Raw genomic sequence first — 27,771 nt, 5'->3', positions numbered from 1 at the left:
GACCACAACCTCATCTGGTTCTTTAAGAATGCCAATTTTAAGCGCATTGAATTATTACATGATGTAATCTACAAGATTTGTTTGACTATACTAATGGGCCGATCAAACACTTCAATATGAGGTTTTCAATCAAACACTTCAATATGAGGTTGTTAAAGCTCCACATAACTTATACCTTGCTTGAGCCTTCTCTTCAAGAAGGATAAATTTCCCTTTTCTCTTTCATTAATTTAAATTTCCTAACTTTAAAAAAATCTTGCAAAATAGGAGTCTTAAAAAGTTTATAAAAACTTTAGTTCTAGTGTTCCTTCTAAGGGAGCAGTGCAGTGCTGTTGGCACCCAGTGCCACCCCATGGCCCTATCATATAAGTATGAGGTCAGAAGTGAATGAGATAACCTACTAATGAACACCTTTTTCAGGTTTAATTAAGGTCTTCTCAGCTGCAAAAAGGAAGAGAACTTCAGAACACTGGCCAGTGCACAGGAACGACAAAGGGACAGTAGCAAGGCCATGTAAAATTAGCGCTTCGAACAAAGTTGGTTGGATTTAATATGTAAGCTGTACGCAATTTACAATCTTGGATGGCAGAAAGTCGTTTCTAATAAATTTACGCGCCTCTGTACAGAATTTGAATCTGGCAGCTTCAGAATCATTGAGGGACGTGTTGAGCTCGTAGAATACTGCCGTGCCTTTCCTGAGATTTGAGTGTTCCTCATCCTGAAGGTAGCTTCCTATAACCTTCAATGGAAGAAAGAAGGTTGCTTTTTCCAGACCGGACTACCACTTCCCATCCAGGACCTTTTAAAGGAAGGGGGTCGGTAACATCATTGCCTCTTTCAGATCCAACGACAAGATCACTGCGATCCAGTAACCTTAAAAGGTTTTCTTCACTAATCTCTGTACTCTGTACCAGCTCCTCCTCCTCGTCCCTTTCTTGCCTCAGCAGAGCAACAAGATCCCATTCCTGCAAAATGCAAAAAACGGTCGATTCGACAACCTCTCTCTCAGAGCGGCAGGCATTCAAACGTTTCATTTTATTCGTCAGCAAACCTGCAACGTTATCTTGGGATGATCTCGTTCCTGCCGAAATTGTCCCTTCTCTATTACAAGATGCTCTAGTTCAAGCTTATTACCAGCGACCTTCAACATTCGGCACTGCATGGAAGACATTTTCAGAAAGACCGTCTAGCATGCACACAAAAACCAATGCCGGGTAGAAAGAAGAGACAATACCTCAACGGAATGAGAGGTGGCAAGCCTATATACATGCACAGGTCGTGTCTGTCCAATCCTATGACACCGGTCCATGGCTTGCATATCCATATGGGGGTTCTGCATCACGTATACACACATACACACGAAGAAATTCATCCCCTAACGTGCACCTCTCTCTCTCTCTCTCTCTCTCTCTCTCTCTCTCTCACACACACACACACAGTGAATCCAGATTTGCAGGTAGCATGAATAATAGAGAAATTCTTTCTACTATGAAGGTGATCTTCAAACTCTATAGATACTGTAACTGTGCCAAATAGTTGAAAGCTCATATAAAACAGCAAGAAAATAAATGTACAAGGGTTCAGACAGCCTTATTAAGATTTAAGCAAGCGCTTGTACTCGTGCACAGGCTTGTTCCCATGCTTGGTGGTATGTGCACACATGCTAGCTTTGTGGCATGTGCACAATTGGATGCATGAACGCACTTGAGCATACGCAAGCCCATGGGTGTGGGTGTCGGTGTGTACGAAAGAGAATACCACTGCAAGGTATAAAAGTATAGAGCGTTTCAAAAGACTGTCAAGTAGTGAGAATGCTTCTTCAAGGCATGGCTTGCAAATCTCATCGACATTTTGACAAATCAAGGACTCCATTGGTGGAATAGCCTCCCACACGGGAGATGCTTTGCTAGACGATGGAAGCCATGCCTTGTCCCCCGGTCAAAGCCTTGCCAAGTATGGAGGTCATGCCTTGGAATGGCAATAAAGAAGACATTAATGCTTAAATGATAAGCCTACAACCAGAAAAAACCCTTATCAAAGTACTTGTGGGACACAATGCAGGAATGAAGAGTACATGGAAGAAATAAACGTAAAAAGTTGGACAAATCGACAAAACGAAAAAAAGCCAAGGAGAATCTTTGGCTAACCTTGGGTTCCATTAGCAAGCCTTGCGATAGGGGAGACCCTAAAGGGCAAAGCTATTTGTCGAGGGTGGAAGACCCTTCGGCTAAGATTAAACGAAATACCATTTGATCGATGGTGCAAGAGCAATCATTAAAAGGGCCTTGCACATGAGCAGCTCAACATCACAACCCATTAGGGAATCAGCTCGCTTCAGCTGATGCCCTTATGTCGTGTCCAAGGGAAGCCTTGAAAACAATGACGGCGACCAACAGGGTTATTTCTAGCTACCAGCTGGCTTCGGCTGATGCCCTTATGTCGTGTCCAAGGGAAGCCTTGAAAACAATGACGGCGACCCACAGGGTTATTCCTACCCCTAGATCTTGTCGGGTTCCCTCTGGATATTAATAACACCCTCCAAAAAAATAATAACAAAAAACTAAATAAATTATACTAAACACAAAGCTCCATAAATCTCTGATCTACAAGCATATTATGTCAACGCAGCAAACAGTCAGCTGTGAGAGAATCACACAAAATTGTACACAAAAGGTCTTGACTTACCCAATCACTGTCATAAATTATTGCAGTATCAGCAGATGTGAGGTTGATACCCAATCCACCAGCACGTGTGGTCAATAGAAAGATGAAATTCTTCCCTTTGACACTGTTAAATTCCTGAATCTGCAGACAACAATAAGAGCTATGAGTATCCAATAAAAACAAAACCATCGACACACCTCTATACTACCAGGGCTGACCTGCCGCTGTCTTTCTGACTGCGGCACACCACCATCAATCCGGAAAGGTTCAAATCCTCTTTCTGTCAAATAGTACTCTAGGATGTCCAAGACCTTGGTCATCTGAGAAAAAATGAGCACCTGCATGCAACACTTACTTTTTAGCAATTTTCCCAAAGCTTGAAGCTTTCAGCATATCTGCTAGGGTCTATCAAATTAATATTCTATAACTTCTGCGTAATCGCATGAAGTGGGCAATTTGTCACAGATGGGCCTCTTTGGCTTGCTGGTTTGCAATCCAATGTAAAGTGGTCCTTAAAGATACTCAAAACATGCTGCAAAAAGTTTTCCAGCAACAAGAAACCAGGAGGCCCAAGGAGTCTTCAGAAAACATTGCGAAAATGTCAAAGGGAATCATGTGAAGCAAAAGTGGAGCATGGATAAGAAAAAAACAGCAGCAATATTATTTAATTGTAACCTTGCCTCTAATCAGGATCAAAAATGCAGCTCAGTCTGGATGCGAAAACTAGTAGCACTGCTACCTCAAAAACGAATTTTTTTGGTACAAACAATAAAGTTTTCATCCTTGAAAAACTTCCAAACCAAAACTTGGGGGTGTTCACAAGAGTGACTGCATCCTTACAGGAAGGGCATTCCAAACTTACATATGTACACTTTGAGCCAGCTTTCTAGCTTATATAAGATTAACTGCTGCTCGTGTTGCAATATAAATAAAGTCCTAGGTGAGCTTTTAACCAAACCAGAAGCTAACACTGGAGAGCATAATGTGTTTTGTTCACAAAAAACAAAGGGCAACTTGCTTTGTTGAGAGAAAACAAAGGTTAACTTGCTTTACTGAGAGAAACTTCGTCATCAAGAGAGAGGGAGAAATCACACCTTATGACCACGATCTCTCAGGTGTGTAAGGAGCCTATCCAACAGCTTCAACTTCCCACATTGTTCCACAAGCTTCTCAATAGGAGGCCAGTTGACTACACAATCAACCATAATATAAGCACTTTAGCACAAATGGAGTGAACAAAAGCTCTATTTCGATACACTCTACGTTCAGTTGTCAACAGGAGACGCAACTGACTGAAAAACAATGGCCTTCATTAGACCTGTTCCGACAAAAGGATAGCAATCACTTAAGGCAGCACAAGATGACTTGAACAAACATATCTTTAAATGAATTTGGGACTTGCCCGTGGACCTTGTGAAGTAAGCCATGCAAACTATCAGCACCAATCTGCATCTTAGACATCACATGTCAAGTCTTCACACCTTTCTGTGGAGGCTGAAGGCACGACACCACCACCCCCCCCTCACACCCCATGCCCCCCCCCCCCTGAACGAACAAATCAAACTACATTTTATTCATTCAAGCCACAGTACTAGTGAGGACAAGTTTATTTCATGCCAATCTCATCGAAACAAAGAGCTTTACACATTATTGCTTAGGAAACATGATGTTGCTTCCTTTCTTCCCTGTGTTATTGGCATGATTAAGCTAGGAGATTGGACTCCACAGTGCCAAAGAGAAAAAGACAATATAGAGGCCTTTGACTTAAGGCAAGAATAGCAAGGCACATTGTATCACAATAGAGAGCACTTACGGTCAGTCTCAAACTGCGATGTCAACAGGTCTGGATGATTACAATTCTTCCGCAGTTGCATAAACATACAGTTCAGTCTTGCTCTCAATGAAGACCCTGTTATAACATAATCAACATCACAATTATCAATGCTTTGGTACATGAAGTACAGACAAACTAAGAGAAGCAATTTTAATTAAGTATCAATAGCAGCTAGTCACATTATTTGAAGCTCTCAAACACCTCACAGGAAGAGTAAATCTTCTAACTTGTTTGAACCGAGCTATTTCTATGTGCTTACCAAGCCAGGTCATACCACTAGCTCAGTCCAAATCCATTTATCCAAACCTATTTACATTGCTACAACTAGCATTGTCATGGGCATCTGCAGCCCGTGGCATGACTGCCTAGTCACATTATTTGAAGCTGTCAAACACCTCACAGGAAGAGTAAATCTTCAAACTTGCTTGAACCAAGCAAATCTCTATGTGCTTACCAAGCCAGGTCATACCACTAGCTCAGTCCAGATCCACTTATCCAAACCTATTCACATAGTTAGATCTAGCATTGTCATGGGCATCTGCAGTCCGAGCTATTTCTACGTGCTTACCAAGCCAGGTCATACCACTAGCTCAGTCCAAATCCAATTATCCAAACCTATTCACATTGCTAGATCTAGCATTGTCATGGGCATCTGCATCCCGTGGCATGACTGCTTGCTGGACTACAGCCCACAGCAGCCTCACTACAGCAGAGCAGGGCTGAGCAAGGCTGGAAGCCCTACAGTTCACTGCAACCCACAGTAGCAGCACTACAGCAGAGCATGCCTGCACAGTCAGTAACAGCAGCAAGCCTCTACAGATCGCATAAATCAAGATGTCGAGGGTCATCTCTCTCTCTCTCTCTCTCTCTCTCTCTCTCTCTCTCTCTCTCTCTCTCTCTCTCTGTAGTTATAACGGGCTCAGTTACTGAGTAATTCGGGCCCCTTGCCTATTAACTCCATAGTGCATAACTAAGTAGGCTTAGGTCCACATCATTACATCCACGAAGAATTATAGCACAAAGTATGTGTACATTAATAAAGAAACTTGTTGATCCTACAAGGGATCAACTGAGGCTATCTCACAATATAGAAGTAGAAATCAAGGATCTTCACGACATTCCACCAATTTCTTTCCATGAAGAAAGAACTATACAAAGATAATCAAAAAGTTCAAAGCTGTGTCGAACAAGGGTATGTCATACATTGCTAATTTTATAATGACGGGCCTTTTGCTCATGGAGCCATATTCTTTATTAAGGAATTTGATATGAAACAAAATATCCTCATACTCCCTCAGTAGAGTGATCACAAAGAGTGATACAAGATCTACAAATCCAAGATGGAGCCGGGATTCCGATTGATTCCTCGAGAATAGGTGCACATCTACTACTGCTTTGAGAGAGCCAAAGCTACAAGTTGACCCAAGTGTGAGCCAAGCTAAAAGTTGACCCACATGGACTTTTGAGCCTAGATAGCCTATGATCCAAAGCCTTGTTGATGCAACATTATAAGGTACCTAGAAATGACTAATGGCCAAAACATTTGGGATCAACAAGAATTAAACGATTTAAACTAGATGAGTAGTTGTAGTTGGTAGCCTGACAAACACAACACCTTGCTCTATTTACACATTGGCCGATCAAATAACTTAAACCAATTAAGAGTAGTTGTAGTTAGTAGTCTGACAAACACCACGTCACTATTAACAATTTAGTCAAAATCTCGTAGTGATTAGAACGGTGGTTTAATTTCCACAATTTCCATGCTAGGAATTCAAGCTCCCGACTCTATAACAATGTCCTTTATTCGGTTTTCAATGACTTCCATTCAAGAACTCAAACTCCTAATCTATATAAATGTCCTAGGTTACTTATGATAATGATAACTATCGCAAGTAAGATTAAAATAGATGTGTACAAGCCTCATCTTTGAACTCAACCCTAGACCATAGTGTACCTCAAATTTGACCCTGGTTATCTCTTATTGGGACATTACAGATGGAAGGCAACCCCATAGCATTGGGACATTAAATAGGTGCTAAGGTGGAAGGTGTTGGAAACATATACCTAGATGAATCCAGGAACATTCCCAAACTCATCCTCTAAAAACAACATAGTGCAGTTTCAATCTCACGAGAGTCACTCGTAAGATTGAGAACCATAAACTCCATCATGCATAGCAAGGACTAGCTACTATGACATCCCCACTAACGTCATCAACGCCCAACAGTGGGTGTAGACCATAGTATATAAGTATGCTCTCACACATACAAATCCACACACCCACACATACTTGAGCATCCATTTATACAAAGTCTTCGTACTGAGTTTCTGTCGACACTCCGGAGGTGAAGGGCAAATTCAGCCATGACGAAGGCTAGCACTAAAGGAGAAGGCTAATCAAAAAGTAGTCCAAATCTCTTCATTCAAGCTACAACTAAAGGAGAAGACTAATCAAAAAGTAGTCCAAATCTCTTCATTCAAGCTCTCGACTCTATAACAATGTCCTTTATTTTGGTTTTCAATGACTTCCATTCAAGAACTCAAACTCCTAATCTATATAAATGTCCTAGGTTACTTATGATAATGATAACTATCGCAAGTAAGATTATGCTAGATGTGTACAAGCCTCATCTTCGAACTCAGCCCTAGACCATAGTGTACCTGAAATTTGACCCTGGTTATCTCTTATTGGGACATTACAGGTGGAAGGCAACCCCATAGCATTGGGACATTAAATAGGTGCTAAGGTGGAAAGTGTTGGAAACATTTACCTAGACGAATCCAGGAACATTCCCAAACTCATCCTCTAAAAACACAACATAGTGCAGTTTCAATCTCACGGGAGTCACTCATAAGATTGAGAACCATAAACTCCATCATGCATAGCAAGGACTAGCTACTATGACATCCCCACTGACGTCATCAACGCCCAACAGTGGGTGTATAAAAGTATGCTCTCACACATACAAATCCACACACCCACACATACTTGAGCACCCATTTATACAAAGTCTTCATACTAAGTTTCTGTCGGCACTCCGAAGGTGAAGGGCAAACTCAGCCATGACGAAGGCTAGCACTAAAGGAGAAGGCTAATCAAAAAGTAGTCCAAATCTCTTCATTCAAGCTACAACTGCTTGTGAAGTCTAAACGATTTCATTTTAGTCTCTCCCAAACGAGCATCTAAATCTAAATCTAGCTAGTAGGGCAACGCACCATTTAAGATAGAAACATACTCTAAGCATGCGTATCTACACTGGACAGCATGTACAAGACCAATGACATGCATCACCAACAGACAACAAAAGTAATTCTAATGCGGTAGATATGCCAAGATACTACAACCACTTAATCACACTTTAGTGTGTGCACACAAGTAGGTAGAAGACAATTCTGAACTGTGAGAGAGGACACTGTGATGAGCAGACAAAAGATCTCATTTATAGATGTAGATACAAAGTACAAAACCTGTCCAAAATATAAACCGACACTGACAGCATATGCTGGCTGAGGTAGGCACCATAAATGGCACTGTATGCTGCACCTCCTGCAAAGTCCTCCTGGAATGCTGTGTGCCTCCGTAGTAGGCTTCACTAGCTGCTCTAGGCTGAGCCCTTTGTTGCTGCATTCACGCTCTCCCAATTGCTCTTCAACTCTATGTTGGTCTGCACACTAGAGTGCCATGACAAAACTGATTTGTGCAAAGGACTCCCAAGACTGGACAACTGGCCAGTCTGTAAAATCAGGATCTGCCAACCCCATCTCTAGTAGAGCTGACCAGCAGCCAGGTCTGCCAACCTGCTACTTTCTTTTCCTGGCCTACAGAATGCCCTACTTGCTGTGCCATTTGCTGAATGCTTCCCCAACCGCTCTAACAACACTAGGCTCATAACAGCCCTTACGTTCAATCTAGCCCAAGTCAAATCATCAATTTAACCAAAATTAGTGTGATAACCGACACAAAATTTAGCCCAATCTAGTTACGTTCAATCTAGCCCAAGTCAAATCATCAATTTAACCAAAATTGGTGTGATAACCGATAGGTTGCCTGATTTCGACACAAAACCAGGTGCCAAAGAAATGAGAATCTTGTGCTGGAAAGGGGAGGTCCTCATATAGGCCATAGGTCATATAGGTTGCGTTCAATCTAGCCCAAGTCGAATCAACTCAAACTAGAATTGGTGCCTTCCAACCGGGAAATGTGTACAAGCACAAGCTTTAGAGATAATCAACTGGGAAAATTGCAATACTCTGAGTTTGTTTGCAAGACATTACCATTTTCAAATAATACAGTGTCTTAAAAAGTGATAACTCCATACGTATAGATGGATATAGCAGGAATGAGAGGAGGATTTCGAACTTTGCACCTGGGCTCCGCAGATTCTCTTCAAAATACTTTGGTAGTGTCTTATTAATAAGGCCTGTATGAAATTCTCTTTGTTGTTCTGACATTGGAGCATACAATATGATCTCTTTCTTTAGAGGGAGAGACTTCTCCACATCTTCCTTCAATCTTCTAAGCAAAAAAGGACGCAGAATAAGATGCAGCTTGGAAATCACCTGCAACAAAAAATCCCAAAAGATAAAGTAAAAAGTTAAAATACAAAAACAAAGACCTTGAACTTACAAGCAATCTCAAGGAGGGAATCTGAAATATTGAGCTTGAGCTTCCATTCAGGAATCTTCAATCAATGAAAGACGAAAAAAAGGGGAAGCTTAAATGAAAGAGAGCCACATTCTTCACAACAGAAAGCTACCTTCAATTTCTGATCATCTGCATCTTCCTGCTGCACCCCATTGTTATTTGATTTAGCAAAGTCAAACCTATCAAGCACAGAAAAATGTCACAAATCTCTTAACTATAACTCTTGTTTCTCTCAAGTATTGCCTCTTGAGATCTCAAAATTCTTAAAAATGAACACATAAATATCTTTTCCGCATGAAAATACTAATTTATGCCTTTTTCATTCAACAAGTAATCATCATTGAATGCAAAATAGCATGACCAAAAACAAAATTTGACTGTATCGATTGCACTATCTTTTAAGGAAAAGTTTGTAGTAATGGTTATTGGCTTCTTTCAGTACAATCCCACCACAAGATCGACCAACACACAAAACTTGTAACGAATTTGTTGAATCTTTGTAGGCAAACAGCTAAAGCCCGGGCTTCCCCTGCCTTGACTTGAAATTTGAACATCACAATGCCTGCAAGTCTAGCATGCTTTGCTGGGACAATATTCTCAAGTGTTGTAGAATTTCAGCATGCTTTGCTGGGACAATATTCTCAAGTGTTGTAGAATTTCAGTGACATTGATGATATCCTCCTTTTCGATTCCGCAAAGACTAAATGACCGTTTGTGGGTGGCGAATCCAATTATGATTTGGATCAGATAGAAACTTGGCATAGTGAGTCATTGATGATCATCATTAGAAATACCATTCACAACAAGGGTGCATCCAAATTATCAGGACCCCTATCGCCGTCTACACAATATTTAACTAGATTAAAGCCATCTTCAGGGCCTCCTGTAAGATACAAAGGCTTAGCTTAGCCAACCAAGTAATCAACGCAACAGATTGGCCATCCTTTCATATCTGGCGTATGGCAAACTAACCTGGTTGGGAAGTAGTTCCCAAATTGCGCTCGTCTAGTCAACGATTACCGATTGCAATTGGTCGCCCAGTTGGAGGGCTGGAAGACCCAAGATAATGGGCCGCAGACTCCCGTCCCTAAGCCTCAGCTAGATCAGTATAGGCACAGCTAGACCATATGCAGAAGAAGCTCCACTAGCAGACCACTATTGCAGCTCCAATTGGAGTAACAACGAGCAAGGACGGGAGTTCAATGGGTTAGAGGAGCGCCTTAATCTCAACCGGACCAACTAGATGTAGCTAACGTAAAGAGATGGATACTCTTGGGCAATCATGTCTTATACTATGCCTCAGTCTCCCTTAGTTTATGCATATCTTCACTATTCAATACCCAAATAGTGAACACATCCATGCATGTGAATTAGCAAGCAGTAAAGTAGTCCTTCCATACATTGCCTTGAGAATGAGCCTACTGCTGGAGTAAATGCTTTAGTAAGAGCCAAAGCATCATCAAACATGGTATAGCCGAATATTTTACATCCTTTGATTCAAAGACAAGACCATAATGAGATTTTTTGGAATGATGACTCTACATGTGCAGTTCGCAGGCACTGGTGCTTTTCAGAACACCTCCAACTAAATCTGATATAAAGATCTGTGCCTGAAATCCTGAAAAGAGCAATCTTTCCAAAGCATCTCTAATTTTTTATTAGCCAAACTTTGTAGGGCGTTAGATCACAGCAAAACATCTAATGTGCAATGACGCATACCACGATTGGAACTCTTGCAGGGACGTGAAAATTTGAGGAAGAATGAAATTGAGAAGAGACCAAAGCTCTGGTAAATTATTCTGCAATGGTGTCCCCGTCAACAAAAGAGTGTTTTCTGCTTGCATTAGTTTCAACTCTCTAAGCAATTTGCAGTCAAAATTCTTCAGCCTATGGCCCTGGAAAACAAAGGTAGGGCAACTTTAAACAGTTGGCCGGAAAAACTGTACAAAAAAATGCAAGACATGTTGGGACCATGTACCTCATCTACAACAATGTACTTCCATCTGTATTTGCTTAAAAACTTGCGGTCGTTCATCGCCACTTCATACGATGTTACAATGACTGGGAATGAAGACGTAATAGTTGATGGCATGTGTTTTCTTCTCAATACAGTCCGCTCATCTCGAGAGCCATGATAAAGCAATGCTTCCATGGTTGGGACCCACCTAATCAATTATCCATTAGCTTATGTCAAAAAACACATTCACGAGCTAACAAACCTGCAGCTCTAATATTGACAGGCACAATGTATTAATATAAGCCATAAAGGAGGCTACAATTATGCAAGAATCAAGGTCTCTATTGAATCCAAAGGTAAAGAAAAAATTCCCCACCTCTTAATCTCGCTCACCCAATTTGCAACAGTCGATAGTGGAGCACAGATGAGAAAAGGACCATGCATACCCATTCCTTTTAGATGGGCAAGTAGCCCAATCGTCTGTATAGTCTTTCCAAGTCCCATCTGGTCCGCTAAAATACCGTTCAAACCATTCTGCCATAAGGAAATCATCCACTTAACTCCCTTGAGCTGATAAGACTTCAACTTTCCTCCAATGAGAAGAGGGGCAATCTCCATCTGCAGTTTCCAATTTCTGTCTTCTTCTGACAAACAGTCACCCTCTACAGCTGGTGAATCCTCTTCACAATTAGCCAGCATGGCTTCAACAGCTGCCTTGGCTTTTTTCTCTCCCTGAAAAATGTTACATTTTAGCCACAACATTGTTGGCATATGATGAAAATAAGCAATGGAACGTGGGAAAAGCCCTTCATTGAGTTTCATATCTGCTTCAGAAGTTAAAATGTTCTGGAAAGGACCAACTGGCGAGAGTAAACCAAGAAGTGAAAGTCTATAATCGACACTAGAAACTTTCAGATTGGTTGACGGTATACCAACTTCTGCACGGTAGAAGGTTTCCTCTTGCGACCCTTCCCGTTTTTCTTTCCACCGTCTTCTGCAGTCCCATTGTCTGCTGCTGTCTGAAGAAAATATAGAACAAGTTTTTCTTCAGATTTGCTCAGTAGGAAGCCACAAAACCAATCACAAACAAACTGACAACATTTGTTAGGCCCTGACACGTCCGACCAAACACTTACTATTGCTATATCATCCATTTTTTCGAGCAAGAACTCCGAGTAGAGTTGGGTTTGACTCAGAAGTTCATCGAGTTTGCTGAACATGGCATCACCCAATTTAGGAGGGGGTTCCTTGCAGTCCAACTGTATCTCCTTTTTTGCTCTCTCGTCTTCCAATCTCCTCTCCTCTTCAGCCATCTCCTCCGTGATTAGGGAAACCTCACTACCCAAATAAACTCCCTGCTGCAAGAGTACCAAATGTTAAAAGATTTGTGGTGCAATATCATAAATGTAACCTTTAGTTAAATTTGGAACGATTCATTAGCTCATGCTTGAGACTGAAACATTTCTCTTTAACGGACTCCGTTTGCAAGCCCTTTTCTAAATGCCAAGCTACACATCCTCCCCCCCTCCAAAAAAAGATTGGAACATTCTAATATAAAAAATGCGTCCATGCCTTAGCCATAATACGCTTTCTTTGAGGAACACTTCCATTAACCCCCGAGTAAAGGTACCAAAGAATTAGAGATAAATGCCCGTAATTGTGACCTTCAGTTGAAAATCGGATCTAATGATTACCTCATTTTTTAGGCGTTCAATAGGTGACCCGGCAAGCTCCTCTCTTTTAGCCTCCATATGCGTGTCCTTTTTGAAACTACCAAGCTATACAAGCACACAGCAAACCCCCCACCCCAAAAAAAAAACGAGGCTGAGGTATTTATTATAACACAATGTTCACAAATACAAGCCGCCTAGAGCTAAATATAAAATATATTACACTGTCTTCGACCTCATTACCCACGTAACTCCTATGGAAATCTTCAATTTAAAATATTACCTCATCCTCGAGGACTGAAATCGGCGACTCGGCAAGCTCTTCTTTAACAGGCGTCATTTGCATAAACTGCAAGCTATGGCTGCACCCAGGAAGAGAGACGGACAGAGAGAGAGAGAGATTATATTAACACAGGAAACTGAAAATGCAATGCATTATATGAATGAATTCAGTTGAGATCAAATTCTTAAGCTTCCAAAAGCAAGGTAGCAGAAACTGCCTTTGGATGAGCCCGTAGCTGTCCAGCAGGTTTCCACAGCGAAGTAGAAGAGAAAATCAAACAGATTGCCTACGGCCCACTAAAACGGCTTTTCGAACAGAAACTCTGAAAGAGGACTGCTAGAGTATCCAAATGACTTATTGACGATAATGTAGGCATGCCCAATATGGCATGGGAGAAAAACTGCGAAGAAAAGTGCTGGGCTGAAAAGGGATGACGGACACGGTGGATATAAGTAAGAAACGACACACGAACTCCTAAACGCAATGACAATGAGACTGCGAGCCGACAATAACGCCCGTGGAGCAGACAATGGCGGAAGAGACTTGTCATAGCCATCAGCGTGTCACTCCAACGTTTTGAGATGGATCTTGGTTAGCAGCGGAGGTGCAGGGAATCCAAGAAAGACTGAAGGAATCCGAAAAGATACCGAGATAGCTGCAATGGGGAAGATGGTCTGCCAGAACAACTGCAGCTACTTCTTTGGATGCAGCAGCTCTTCTTCCTCGTACTCCTCCCTCCGAGGCCGAAGTCCAAAGCCCTATTCCCTGACCGCTTTTCGCTTACCCTGCTCAACTCCTTCCTCTTGCTCTCCTGCTCCCTAAGCTCTTGCTTCTCTTTCCGTTCTTGCTCTCCTCGACTCTTCTCCTCTTGCTCTTTCTCCGCCCCCTTCCTAAAGTGCTCTTCTAAACTCTCGCAGCCCTCGCCCTTGCTCTCCTTTCTCCGGGACTCTCCCGGCTTCTTGCAGCCACTCCCGTTCCTCTACTGGCTCTCCTGCCACTTGCTGCTCTTGCTCTTTTGGGTTCTTTGCTGTACTTGCTCTTGCTCTCCTAGACCCCGCCGTTTCTCCGCTCCCTTGAGTCCCTGGGCTCTCCCAGGCGCGTCCTCTTACGCTCCTTAGCTAAATGGCTCACGCAGCCACTTCTTGCTCTTACCTTGTTCTCCTCCCTATTGCTCTCCTGGGAAGGAGGAAGAGTGAAGGTGGTAAGAGAGGAGAAGTGATGAGTGAATGGTTTTGCGCGGGAGAAGGTGGCGGGCGGCGGCGCAAGCAACGGCTACTTATCAGAGACTGAGAGAGACAGTACCCACGTTTAAGTATCTTGATTAAACGCACTTGTTGCGTACTTAGCTTTGGTTGGTACCTTCACTCGTGTTTCCCGCCTTGGCCCTTCGGTTTCATTCCTCCACATATGCCCTTGAGGGGAGAGGATCTCACATTAGAAGTCTTAGAGGGTCTCGCTAAGGCTCGGGAGGCTGCCCATTCGTTTTAAGGGAAGCACGTCCCCGCACAAGCACGAGCCAACCGGTTGCACATCTTGTAACTTGCTATGCAAGTCCCCAGCCCTTGGGAATGAAGGCCCATCTTGGCAATTTCAGAGAAGGATGCTCCATTCCACTAGTTCAACCAATCCAGCAGTGGAATGCTAGGCTAGAATCTGGAAAATCCAGGCAGCCAGGGCAGCAGTCCACTGCCAGGAAAGTGGCATCGCCAACATTCTAGCAACGCGGGGCTGCAAAACGATCCTACTAGTAGGGGTCCCCAAGCACCATTGGCTGGCGCGCACCTCCCAAAGAGGATCTTACATCAAAACATGAGCATTGAGCCCATATGCCCTCAAGAGGATCTCACATCATGCCCATGGAGCTTTCATTCACACATGCCAAAAATGAGTACATACTCCATGCTAGAAAACATAAAGGTGATCCCATAGGCCCTTGATTTTAATCTCTCCACACAAGGCAAACAATTCTGCACATCATAAGTTCATGCCCCTTTGTTGGATAGAGTAAACAATTTTGCACATCATAAGTTCATGCCCCATTGTTTGATTCAATAACACATGGTACATTTATGTGAAACTACGTGCATAACATAAGAATATCGTCTTTGGGGCTCTTACCACGCATTGCAGATGCGAGCATCTAGGTGCAAGTGCTAGCAAGAATTTAGTCCACATGGGTGTGCCGCTGCGTCAAGAGTCGCTACTATAATTGACCCATCATGTTAGTCACTCATTGCATTACCAATCGTCACTACTATAGCAATCGATGCATTAATTACCTGGTATGTTAGGAGCCAACACCATAGGCACTCTCATTGCATTAAGAAATCATTTCCATAGAGTTAATGCAATGAGTGACAATACAACGAATCAAGAAGTCGCTACTTTAGGGTGAACGCAAACTATTCTGATTGGGCAGCCAGGCTGAGTGGGCAAGACATGCACTTGAGGTTTGGGAGCGTGATAGGTATTGACCCAAAGCCAAAGTATAGCGCTTCCAACAACATCCTAATCGGCCCATTAGATGCCGCACTGTCAGTTCCATCCAAGATCTCAACCTTAATCTCCTATTCGGTACACGGTCCCACACACACGGAGTCCTCGAGTTTGGAGGATGCCATGAGCTTTGACGCTGAAATGGGGGAAAACCCAATCCTGGAGCTACCATGGCTCCTAATTCCAACTCTATCAAGCTCCAATCCCCCGCACCATCAACCAATTTTTATGGGACGGTTCAACTTGTCTAAACCCAACCTAGTCAACCCCTTCGCTCGGTAGACTAGAGTATCTGAAGAGCAGCAAGATTCCCGCCAACTTCTACATTTGATAATGCTCCAAGTAACCCCTTGCCTACCTCATTTTTAATTCTATATGATGAGCCATCCTTCACTAGAACCTCTGAGCCCTAGCTACCCAAGTTCTGGCCACCGAGCCCGGAAGGGCTGGGGAATGATCAAATGGACTTTGGGGAGAACACCATGCCACACTCGATGTCCCCTCATCCTAATCCATTCTCAACTTGGGGAGGAGCTCCAAAAGATACTCCTTTTCCTATGGCTACACCTTTTTGGCCAATGCCTAGTGTAAACGTGCCCATGCCAGCAGCCAGGTTAGTAAACCTAATCCCACCACACATGTCGACTCTAGGTCCAATTAGGCCAGGACTTGCGAACACAGTACCTACACGGCCTACAACCTTCTATAATCCACCTAAAGGGCCACCTAATTACGGCACCATGCCAGCCCCTCAAGCGCCTCCTTCTACACCACAAACGATACTTATAGATCAGGCTATAAGGATCCTAGTGCAAGCACTAGGAAGGGGGGCCATGCTATAGGTTGTTATGAGGAGAGACACTAAAGCTTGTTGAAGCTGTCTAGTCACCATCTTCAAGCTCATAACTAAGTTCTTACGAGAAGGAGGTCTTGTACCCTATGTTGAAAGGTTCGAGCATATTTGTGAGACCTTTGGAGACATTGGTGACTTGGACAAGGTGAACGCATTCCGATTGAGCCTTAATGGTAAGGCAGGCCAATGGTACATGGCCTTAGGAGTAGAGGAGAAAATCAACTTGGAGATGTTAAGGAAAGCCTTTATAGTGGGATTCGCTCCCACTAGCCCAAAATGGAGTCCAATAAACTAGTTGTATGACGTCAAGCAGAAGGAACGCGAAACCTTACGGGGATATATTACAAGGATTAAACAACTAAATTCCTATTGCAAGCCTCACACGAGAGAATGAGCGACAAGCAGCTCTTACCACACTTCCTCGTTGGGTTAAGGGATGCCGAATTGCATGACCATTTGTTCACCTTGAATCCCACATTGTTCGGGTTGTGCAACAAGACTGCTATGCTCTTGGATGACAATGTGAAGGAGAAGGTGCAATCAAGAAAGTCACATGTAGCCCCATCCAAGGTGTCTCATATTGGCAAGATCATTAGCACATGAGAGGCCATGGAGGCAACTCCGTTGGCTAAAACCGTGAACATAGAAGAAGTAGCCACAGATTTATTGAATCGAGTAGCTCAACAGCTCAAGGGTGGGCTAGCCACATAAGGCTCCAACAATCTGCACTTTTTCCCAAGGCGAGACAATGTGTGGTCTGAAATCTGTATCGGGAACCATTCCAAGAAAGAATGCCCTCACCTACGGGCTAGGTTGATGCTCTAGCCCATTGTGCTAGATGGGGAAACCATGAGACTTTCTCAATTTTGATACCCTAAGACTATGCCCCCACCCATGTACCAATAGAGGCAACAATCGTCCTCTTCTACACCACCAAATCAATATAATCATGGCCAGCTAGCTATACAAGGAACCCCTTCCAACACCAACCAAGGGCCACTTAAGGCTCAAAACCTGCCATTGCCACCACCTATCCTAGGGCCACAACCTCTGCCACCACGGATTACACCTGCAAACTAGGTTATCATTGAAGATCCACCGAGTGAGTGGGAGGATCCTGACCATGCCATACTGGCACCTGTTCCCTCACCTTATGAAAGTAATGTGTATCATACAAGTCAAATAAGCCATTCTGTCATGCAGGATGAGCAATATATTCCAATGTATCAAATTGCTCCAACCATGCAATGAGCTAGGGATATGAACACCGTGAATCGCAAACCGACTATCCAATGCTACACTTGTCAAGGCCCACATCGAGCAAGTGAGTGCCCTTACAAGACAGTTGCCATAGCTTTTTATAACTCAAGGACCTCACTTCTTTAAGGATTCTCCCTACAACGATGACCAACCCATGGCCTAGAACATCCGCAACTAACTAGAATGTTCGATTATGTTCGAGTTGCAAGGTGGCCCATCTATAAAAGGATTGTCCTATGAGTAGAGCACCCAGAACAGACCCTGACCCTAAAATCAACATTAATTTGCTTAGTATTGAGAAGTATTGAGAAAGGCCAAGTTGTAAACAAGCTAAGAGAGAAAAAGCAGCCACATCTCAGTCCAAGCGTGCAATTAAGGTGGGAAAGGGCTTGAATCGTTCAGAGTGGCTCAGATGAAGAGACTGCTACGATCTGCACATCCACATCTTCCACCTGAGCAACCCTAGATCCTTGTGTACTATGGCATGAGGAAAAGGTTAGGGTAAGTGAACTTGGACAACCACATAGATGGGACTCAGCTGGCCATAACAAATACCCCGACCCTGCAATAGAGAAGTAACGCCTTGGAGAGGCATAGCAATTAGTTCGTGATTGGCAAGAGAGATTTGAGTAGAGGCTTAGCATTCAAGGGAATGGATACCATCCATCCAAACCATCAAGCCCTAAAAAGAGTTCCCAAACCCTTGCCTACCGTAGAAAATGTGGATGAGATAGTCTCGAATAGCACATCGATGGGACCATTGCTCTTACGCCATAATATGTTTGAAGAGGATCCTATCTGGCACCAGGCTACAAGCGAGGACCATGTGTCCTTTTATGGGTTCAAAGTACCACTATTTGAAGGCTGAGAATTGATAGGTCAACCTTGGGATGTGGCAGGGCTCGCCGCATTCTTGTCCACAGAGGTGAAAATGCCTACAACCCCCCTATTAAGAGGGAACCCCATCCTTTGGAGAGATCTCTCCCACTAGATGAAAGGACAAATGGTCACCTTGGAGGAAAGTGTCCATTGAGGTAGTTGAAGCCCCTGCTAAAGAGCCGAATTTGTTGAAGATACAAGTCAACAAGCTCGACTAGTACTTCGAGAGTGATGATACGAATGCTATGATCTCGATTTTCTACCAAAATAAAAAGGTCATGGCAATATTGGATGGCGGAACAGGTGTTAACATTGTCACTCACTAAGCAGTGCTGGGCTAAATGGGAAAGCCCAAAATCAAAAGCACCACCCTAATTGTAAAATTAGGTGATGGTGCGACATGCCAGCCAGTGGGAGTTCTGAAGGACATAAAGATCAAGATTTTTAGTCTTACTTCACGTGTTTGGTTTGTCATGATGGATTTCCATGGATAGCCAGATGGCTATGATGTCATCTTAGGGAGACCATTTATGTGCGCTACAATTTTGTCCCACGGCTAGGCCTCTATTAGAGTCTATCTACGCAAGGATGAGTAGATTGTGAGGGTTGACCCTACTACTACCAACCTTTTGAGGTCTTCTATTGTAGGCACTGTAGGGGCATGCTGCAGCTTCATGTTCTTCCTTGTGAGGTTCATCATGTCACCCTTAGCCTTGGTCGAGAGTGCCTTGAGCCTATCCACCTCACACTGCCTGTTGCCATAGTCCGTCGTCTTATCTCGACCCTAAACCCTAAACTGGTTGTGAATATTTCTAGAGCATCTCTTTCTTTCACCTAGCTGCTCCTAGAGTGACTTGCATTCTACAAAAAAATCTTCCTTGAGTCGGCACACAGACCTATTGTTTAGACTTCAAAGAACCTAGACATCTCCTCCCAGTACCGCATCTAAAGGAATAAGTTATGCTCGAGTACTTGCGAAGGGATCTAGTGGCTGGCCAAAAAGTCCAATGCGTACACTACATGCACCATGTTTTCCCTTAGCACCTATCAGTGGCTCTCTGTGGCAGCTTGGTCCTGATGGTTAATCTTTGTTAGTAGGGGGTCTAAGGGGAATGGCTATGTGTGGGGTAGGTTTTGTAGAGGTGAGGGTGGTGGAGGCAAAGTGACGGTGGCCAATGTGATATCACCCCCTTGTTGCTCCGCCTGCTCCTCTCTAGACACCGCAAAGAGGAACCCCAAAAAGGGTACGACCGCAAGCCAAACACTCCTATAGAGCCTCCTCGGGGCTGCAAAATCAGTATAGACACCTTTAGAGCCATCGGGTATCTGTCAAGGATTGAATTATAGTTCCATGGTCCTAGCCACCAAAACTCTCTAGGCAGAGTCTCTAGGCAGAGGCTATCTTGGACGAGGCTTGGGACGTGGAAGCTGCAAAACAAACTGCCTTAGCTTTGCTACGTGAAAGAGGACGCACCAGGACTAGGTTGCACCTGGGAAGAGGGATTTGAGGCCTACTGCAAGGGAGAGGACCCCCTTGCTTAAAGGCAAGGGTCTGGAAAGAGAAGGGGTACGCATAACAAAAGGGACTAAGGGGGTTGCAATCCTAGAGGTAGGGAGGGGAGGCAAGCAAGGAGAAGGAGGGGGTTAGTGGTACGGGTGACTACAAGTTCAGGGGAGGGGGCGGGGGGACTGGAGGGGGAGGGGTAGATTGTCAATGATGCTCTAAAATTTAGTGGGGGGTGGTGTTGGCCCTTTTACATCGCTTTGGATTAGCATGCACAGGTGATCTTGATGGGGGCACAGGTGATCTTGATAGGGCGGAGGCAAGGGGGTCAAGAGGTGGGGAGGCAACCTTGATGGAGGGTCCCCTAAGACATGTTCAGCGGTGGCTCTAGGCTCCTGCTGCAAAGGGACCTAGGCACTTTGCTCTACTGGTGCCTATGGCTTGGTTGGGAGATTGAAGGTCTCCTCCTGCTCCATAGGGGCCACCTTTGTCAGCTTCTCCTGGAGGATTGCTAATCGGGCTCTCTCGTGCTCTCTAATCCTAGCTCGATACCTACGATGCTTGAGGGTTGCCTTGCTGGGATTCTTGTGTTTGACCTTGGTCCAAATCCCTTGAGAGGGCTCGATCCAAGGTGTTTGCGAGTGCTGCTGATGATCTGACTACCTGGCCTAATGCTGGGAAGCCCTTTGCCCCTGCCTGGGCTGAGGGGGAGCCCCTTGCTCCTGCGTAGGCTGAGGAGGATCCCTACCCTGGCCTCTCAAGCAGTCTCGAGCTAAGTGCCCCATCTATCTGCATCAGAGGCACTAGCCTATTGCTGGAAGCCCAGAGACCTCAACTCTCTAACATAGTTTGCCTCCATCCAAGGTCTCTAAAAGGATCTCCTCAGGAACAATCTCGGGGATGTCCATAATCACTTTGAGCCTAGGGATCCCATCATCTACGACCATTAGGGCTACTGAAGGAGGAGGAGACTCCAACACCATACCAAAGCATCCTCTGATAGACTGGATAATGGATTGATACTCCTACTATGAGAGCCTTGGGAAGCGGAGCGTCACCGAGAAACGAGGTACGTGGTGAGTTTGTCTGTGTCCACTGTGAAGCCATGGTACTAAGGGAAGAGGAATACCAAATGAGGACCAAGAAAGATAGGGCTCTACTCCACAAGTGACAAGGTGGGGTCTCTGGAGAGCTCAGCTGGAGAAGGAAGACCCCTCTCCCATAAATGGTGACCTCCTGGATGCGGTCATCCCCTAGGGCTAAACTCGTATGAAGCCAATCTCGAATTTGTCACCTCGAGGGGGTAAGCCCAATAATCCGACCTACTGGGGCCCTATTCTAAAGAGCCTCCACTGCACTCTGAACCTATTGCTTATCCTCTGGAGAGAGCAAAACCTTAACAGTATTGGGAGTTGACTCAAAGGATGAGAGGATGATGAAGATTCATGGAAAGGGTACTTATTGTTGTGAGGGGACGATGGTCCATCTCTCCAATGCATATGAGTTGGTAGTTAAATCATGAGACCTAGCCAAATGGCTACCCGTCATGTTGCTAGCAAAATGGAGATACCTCTCCAATTGGGCACTTGGAGTCAATGCACGACACCACAAATGACCTCTTGACTCTAGCTCCTACATGGGAAATATCTCCTAAGGTATTGCTAAATGATGTTGATGAAATGAGACATATCATAGAGGATGACCGAGTTTCTCAGGTTAGTTCAGGCATGTGACAAATCTTGATCATGCTATTTTATAAGGCCTATTTCAAAGATTGTCATTGCCAATTTTTGGATGAAAAGACTATGTCATAGAGAAAATGCATAGGGACTTTCCTATGCCTGAGAGCCTATTTTTTTATCATAGCTACATGCTTGATCACATGTGTCTCATCATGATCCATCATAGATAAGAGATCTAAGATGTAGTCATTGAAATTATGTCAAGGCTGAGGTGAGAGATGACACTATGAAGTTTAACTAACAAATAAGTAGTAGCAACGCCTAAGGTTGAGAAGAAGGGTGCTTACCACTTGGAATTTGTGGCAAGGGACACTTCATAGCCCACTTCATCAGTGTCTTTGCTATAAACTTTTGCTAAATTTATGCAATTATTCTTTCTTTTTTTGGGCTTAGTTAGGGAGTGTCTCATGGATTACTTTTCTTGTTGATTTAAGAATGGTAAGGTTTGCCATTTACCCCTAGGTACGACTATGCTTTTCATAACAAAATGCAATGTCTTTTTGAAAAGCTAGAGACAAAGGGAGTATAGCTTGATTGGGCAATAGTGCATTTGATATTCCTTCCACAAATTTGCTTCTTGACCAAGCTACTTTCATCTTACAAAACCTTGGTTTACTTAAGAAGCTTGTCTTTTGTCATGCATGCAAGTTACCTCATCTATTAGAAAGTGTGAGGGTGAGGACAAGGGCTCAAGTCATGAGTTAGGCTCCTCAAAGATATTACCATGTATATTGTAGTGTCCTTTTGAATAGTAGTGCATATATTGTAGTATCCTTCTTAATGGAATTGCATATATCTGTAAGAAAACAATACAACGTCTGTGCTCAACAGATAACAGGATCTCGTATGCAAGAGAGAAAAGCAGATAGTATGGAGAATCAATAATTTGATTATTGTAAAACTGATACAATAGATGGTGCTGCCTCCCAGCCGTGTGCTCCTATGTGAGAAGCTTCGATGGCATGCTGGAAACAATAGAGGACGGAGGCTGGATGCTAAGGAATCAGGGTTGTTGTAGCCAGTGATGATGATGGGCTTCACGGGCTTGCTCTTATATAGCCACCAGTCGTAGTCGATCAGATCCAATTAGGAGATCGACCCAGTCGGCCCAAAATGGCCAACTGGGGTTCGGTCCTAAAATAGGCCACCGACCACATGTTAGAACCGTGGCACAGAATAGAGCAACTCACCTATAATATCCGTTCGGCCCAGAGCCATCCGAGATGATTTGGGGCTCCAAACGGGGCCCGCAGCCCGAGAGTGGGCTGCCCCAAGAAATGCTCCATCTACCCTCAGTGTGGTCATCATGGGATGCCTTCCTGCACTTGCATGTAGCCTAGTTGGTAGTGTGCCAACTCTATCTAAAGCCGTCTAGCCATCAGGCCACACATGGCCCCCATTTGGTGTCCAAACCAAGACCTACCAGATAACCTAGCTACTCAAATGCCTTCTTCTCATATGGGGGGCTTACAAGTAGAGTTAGCTGGTTCCCGCGTAGTTACACGAGAGTGGAGCATTGATATCTAACACCCCCCCTCAATGTCCACCCGTAAGTGAACTACTTTTTTGGCCCAATGCCAAGTCGATGAAGATGCCTCTCCAGTAAGTCTCTTCCAAGAGCCCTCGTGAAGATGTTTGTGGCATTCTCTGTAGTTGGACAGTACACCAAGTCGACCTCTCCATCCATGATGAGCTCGCGTACAAAATAATATTGGATCTCAATGTGTTTTGTGCGAGCGTGGTACACAGGGTTCTTGGCAATTGCCATGCAACTCTAATTGTCACATGATAACTGTGTAGTCTTATTATGCACTACACCCATGTCCCCCAAAATCCTCCTCAACCACACTGCCTCACAAGAGGCAAAACATACTAATTTGTACTCACCCTCGGTAAAAGAAAGAGCAACTATAGGTTGCTTCTTGCTAACCCATGACACATCACCCAATCCAAGTGAGAAACAATAACCTATCACTGATCTCCTGCTGTCCACGTCTCTTGCCCAATCCGAGTCACAGAATCCAGTCAAGATGTTGCCCTTGGTATAGGTGATGCCATAATCACGTGTGCCTTTGATGTATTTTAGCACCCACATCCCTGCCCTCCAATGATTCTCCCGGGGCTTATTGGAAAACCTGCTTAGTATACCAGTCGCAAAGCTGATGTCCGACCACGTGTTGCACAAGTAAATCAACAAGCCTTTTGTACTTCACTTCATCCACCAGTGGTGATGAATCCTCGTTTGAGAGCTTCACGTCAACCTCCATAGGGGTGCCAACTGTCTTGCACTCAGCCATGCCAAATGCCTTTAGTATCTCTCCAGCATACTTCAGTTGTGAGATGAAGATCTGTTTTGGCTCTTGCCAAACTTCAATCCCCGAACAGAAATGCATCAGTCCGAGGTCTATCATTTCAAACTCTCTTCCTAGCAACTGCTTTGTCTGTTAGATCTTTTCTTCATGGTTCCCTGTTATGACAAGGTCGTCCACATAAAGGACCATGATCATACACCTGCCTCCTCTGTAGATATACAAATTTGCATCAGATGGACTCCTCCTGAACCCATTTTGCAGAAAGTAGGCATCAATCCACTAGTACCACGCAGTGGGGCCTGTTTTAGCCCGTAAAGTGCCTTCTTTAGTTTATAGACTTTACCTTCTGAACCGGGGATCACAAAACCTCGTGGTTGTTCCATGTATACCTCCTCCTTGAGATCTCCATTCAAAAAGGCGGATTTTACATCCATCTGAAACACGGGCCAACTTTCATGTGCTGCTAAAGCCAAAACACTGCGAATTGTGGTTAGTCGAGCTGTGGGAGCAAAAGTATCATGATAATCAAAACCATGTACATGTGCAAATCCTTTTGCCACGAGCCTTGTACTTATTCAATGTGCCGTTGCACTTGTACTTGGTCTTGTACACCCACTTGGTGCCGATTACCTTGCATTTTGGTAGTCGATCCACAAGGTCCCAAGTGTTGTTCTTCATTATGGAGCCATCCTCCGACTGCATAGCCTCCATCCACCTATCATCACCCTGTGCCTCTTCAAGACACTTGGGTTCTTTAGCACGGATCACCTTTGTCATCAAAGCATAGTTGACCAAGTGTTCTTGCGCCCTTCTTTGCTCCTCTAATCTCTTGGACCGGCAGTGGTTCCTCCTCAATGGCTGGAGGTTCTCTGCTGTTTAAAAGCTGCTTTACCCACTTTAGGAATGGACGTTGCCATTATGGTTCTATAGGCTCTTTTTCCGCTTCTTTATCTTGAATCCTCCCAAGCACCGTTGGGGGAGGTCTGCTATTGGTGGTTGTACTGGATGGATATCCTGGTCCTGGTTGTCTGGGAAGGAAGCATCCTCCTCCAATTGATGCGGCTGTTCTGAGAAGACCACATCGTGACTTACTATTACCTTCTTGGTAACAGGATTATAGAGACGGTAACCCTTTGCCTCTTCACTGTAGCCCAAGAAAATACACTTCTGGCTCTTCGGTTCCCATTTGGTCCTGTTAGCATCAGGGACATGCACAAAATAGTCACATCCAAAAACTCTGAAATGTGCAGCTGAAGGTTTCTTACGAGAACAGGCCTATAGTGGAGTCATCCCATTCACAGCCTTCGTGTAGCTACGATTCAAAATGTAAACTGTCGTGTTACATGCTTCACCCAAGAGAGTCTTTGGCAAATCGTTCCCTTTCATCATACTCCTGCCCATTTCGTAGATGACGCGCATCTTGCGCTCTGCTACTCCATTTTGCTGTGATGTATATGGCGAGGGTTTCTGCCTCTTGATCCCATGACTTTTGTAGAAACTTTCGAATTCACTTGATGTGAACTCACCATCTCTGTCCAATCTCAACTTCTTCACCTTCATCCCCGTTTCTTTCTCGACCATTACATGCCATTCTTTGAACTTACTAAAAGCCTCATCTTTAGTCTTCAGGAAGTATATCCATATCCTCCTACTGTAGTCGTCGATCAGCGTCATGAAGTAGTAGGAACCACCTAAAGCTTTTGTCTCCATCTTTCCACAAAGGTCCATGAAAAAGAGCTCTAGAGGAGCCTTTGCCCTGCTGGCCTCTTTAGGAAAGGGCTGCCGATGCTGCTTGCCTATCATGCAAGCTTCACATACATCGAGTAGATCTGTAATTTCTAGTAGGTCTGCAATCATTCCACTTTTATGCATCTCCTTTAAAGAACTAAGGTTTAGATGACCAAACCTCTCATGCCACAGCTTAGTGTTGCTCACATAGGCTCGAGCACTGAAAGTTGAGAGTTCGTAGATGTTGTTGTGTCGTGTACCTTTCTAATGACCTTTCCTTGAAGATCCATAATCTGTGCACCATTCTTATCGAAGTGAACTTTGAGGTCGCGATCCGTGATCACAGAAACAGACAAGAAGTTCCTCTTGATATCTGGCACATAAAGAACATTGGACAACTGTTTTACAACTCCATCTGCCTTGAGAGCAATCGTACCTTTTTCTTTTGCTGGACATTTTGCATCATTGCCGACTGCTACCAAGATGTCATTCCCTATCGGATGTAGAGAGGTATACTAATCCTTCCGACTGGTCATGTGGCACGATGCACCACTGTCAATAATATAAGGTTCATCCGCAAGTACATGAACTGCCTCTGTGCAAATCTCCTCAATTGCTATGAATAGCTCTACTGGTACTGCCTGCGCACTGTTGCTAGACTCTTTCTTTACTTCGTTCTTCTCATTTGCAATCTCCTTCTGGCACTCATTATGCTTGTGCCCTGCCTTGTTGCAATAGAAGCACTTGATCTTCTTCTTTCTCTTTTTATCATCAAAAGAAGATGGGTTACCAGAGTGCTTACCCTTACCTTTCTTTGATCCTGCCGAGAAAGTCGAATCTTCTCTAGTCCTCGTCTTTTGACGCATCTCCTCCTCCAGAAGCATTGTGCTAAAATCCTCAAAGTTGAGGGGCGGATTTTTGTTCTGCATATTCAGCGCCGTAACAAGACCATCGTACTTTGGTGGGAGAATCCGTATGCACCTTTGTGCTAGATTCTCGCTGGTGATGGTGATGCCAATCATAGTCATCTGATCGTGCAGATTCTTCACCCTAGTGATGAACTTCTCTGACGTTTCAGACTCAGATAGTTTCTCATTTGCAAATTGTGTCCCCAGATTCTGAATCTGCATCTGATTCGTGGTCTCATATTGATTTTTCAAGACCGTCCATGCCTCCTCCGTTGTGGTGACATGTTGAATTAGCGCCATGACAGAATCACTTACACTGCAGACAATAGAACACAGCGCATCTACATTCCTTCTTGTCCATGCGAGAATCTGATCTACAATTGGTACTATCTGTTGTCCTGCATTGGATGGATTCGGTCTTGTAACCGACTTCACGTCCACCCCAGTAACAGTATTCCAAAGATCGTATGTGCTTAGGATGGTCTTCATCTTGAACTTCGAGAGTGGATAGTTAGTGCCGTCCAACTTTTCACTTTCACTGAACGGTGGGATTCGCAATCTTGCGGGCTGGGCCATCTCTCACAATCTGCTCGCAAACAGAAACACACTACCAAATCTTCTTGCTAGAGCCCAAGCTCTGATACCATGTAAGAAAACAATACAACATCTGTACTCAACAGATAACACGATCTTATATGCAAGAGAGAAAAGCAGATAGTATGGAGAATCAAAAATTTGATTATTGTAAAAGTGATACAATAGATGGCGCTGCCTCCCAACCATGCACTCCTGTGTGAGAAGCTTCGATGGCATGCTGGAAACAGTAGAGGACGGAGGCTGGATGCTAAGGAATCAGGGTTGCTTTAGCCAATGATGATGATGGGCTTCACGGGCTTGCTCTTATATAGCTACCAGTCATAGTTGGTTAGACCCAATTGGGAGACCACCCAGTGAGGTCGGTCCCGATATAGGCCACCGATCACACGTTAGAACCGTGGCGTAGATTAGAGCAACTCACCTACAGTATCCGTTC

General features: G+C 44.1%; 1 protein-coding gene across 4 annotated transcripts; it reads right to left on the bottom strand.

The window, feature by feature from the left end:
* Positions 1 to 653: 653 nt before the first annotated feature.
* Positions 654 to 14,252, bottom strand: CHR1 (chromatin remodeling 1). 4 transcript variants are annotated; one of them, XM_087379336.1, is made up of 17 exons: positions 13,704 to 14,252; positions 13,057 to 13,135; positions 12,798 to 12,881; positions 12,240 to 12,461; positions 12,036 to 12,122; positions 11,480 to 11,835; positions 11,125 to 11,311; positions 10,866 to 11,041; positions 9,259 to 9,325; positions 8,869 to 9,061; positions 4,478 to 4,573; positions 3,759 to 3,853; positions 2,883 to 3,002; positions 2,686 to 2,805; positions 1,235 to 1,333; positions 1,052 to 1,156; positions 654 to 965 (listed from the first exon to the last, which is right to left on the bottom strand). In XM_087379336.1, the coding sequence occupies exons 2-17, from the start codon at positions 13,117 to 13,119 to the stop codon at positions 714 to 716; spliced, it is 2,322 nt and encodes a 773-aa protein (XP_087235462.1). In that variant the 5' UTR covers positions 13,120 to 13,135; positions 13,704 to 14,252; the 3' UTR covers positions 654 to 713. The 4 variants fall into 4 exon arrangements, with proteins under 4 accessions (XP_087235462.1, XP_087235464.1, XP_087235463.1 ...); XM_087379338.1 differs by having other exon boundaries at positions 10,866 to 10,945; XM_087379337.1 differs by having other exon boundaries at positions 12,240 to 12,458.
* Between the last annotated feature and the right edge of the window lie 13,519 nt (positions 14,253 to 27,771).

This window comes from Dipteris shenzhenensis, chromosome 9 (genome assembly GCF_047967505.1).
Source record: "Dipteris shenzhenensis isolate YYH24624 ecotype China chromosome 9, Dip_SZ_1.0, whole genome shotgun sequence".
NCBI lineage: Eukaryota > Viridiplantae > Streptophyta > Polypodiopsida > Gleicheniales > Dipteridaceae > Dipteris > Dipteris shenzhenensis.
This window is presented reverse-complemented; position numbering and strand designations above follow the sequence as displayed.

What these genes read in the sequence shown, in the direction of transcription:
- CHR1 (XM_087379336.1), bottom strand. Translation starts at nt 13,119, where the DNA reads ATGCAAATGACGCCTGTTAAAGAAGAGCTTGCCGAGTCGCCGATTTCA. An exon ending in TGAGAGATCGTGGTCATAAG is followed by an intron (nt 3,003 to 3,758) that starts GTGTGATTTCTC and finishes TGTTGCATGCAG; the next exon opens with GTGCTCATTTTTTCTCAGAT. An exon ending in ATCCCAAGATAACGTTGCAG is followed by an intron (nt 966 to 1,051) that starts GTTTGCTGACGA and finishes TGCATTTTGCAG; the next exon opens with GAATGGGATCTTGTTGCTCT.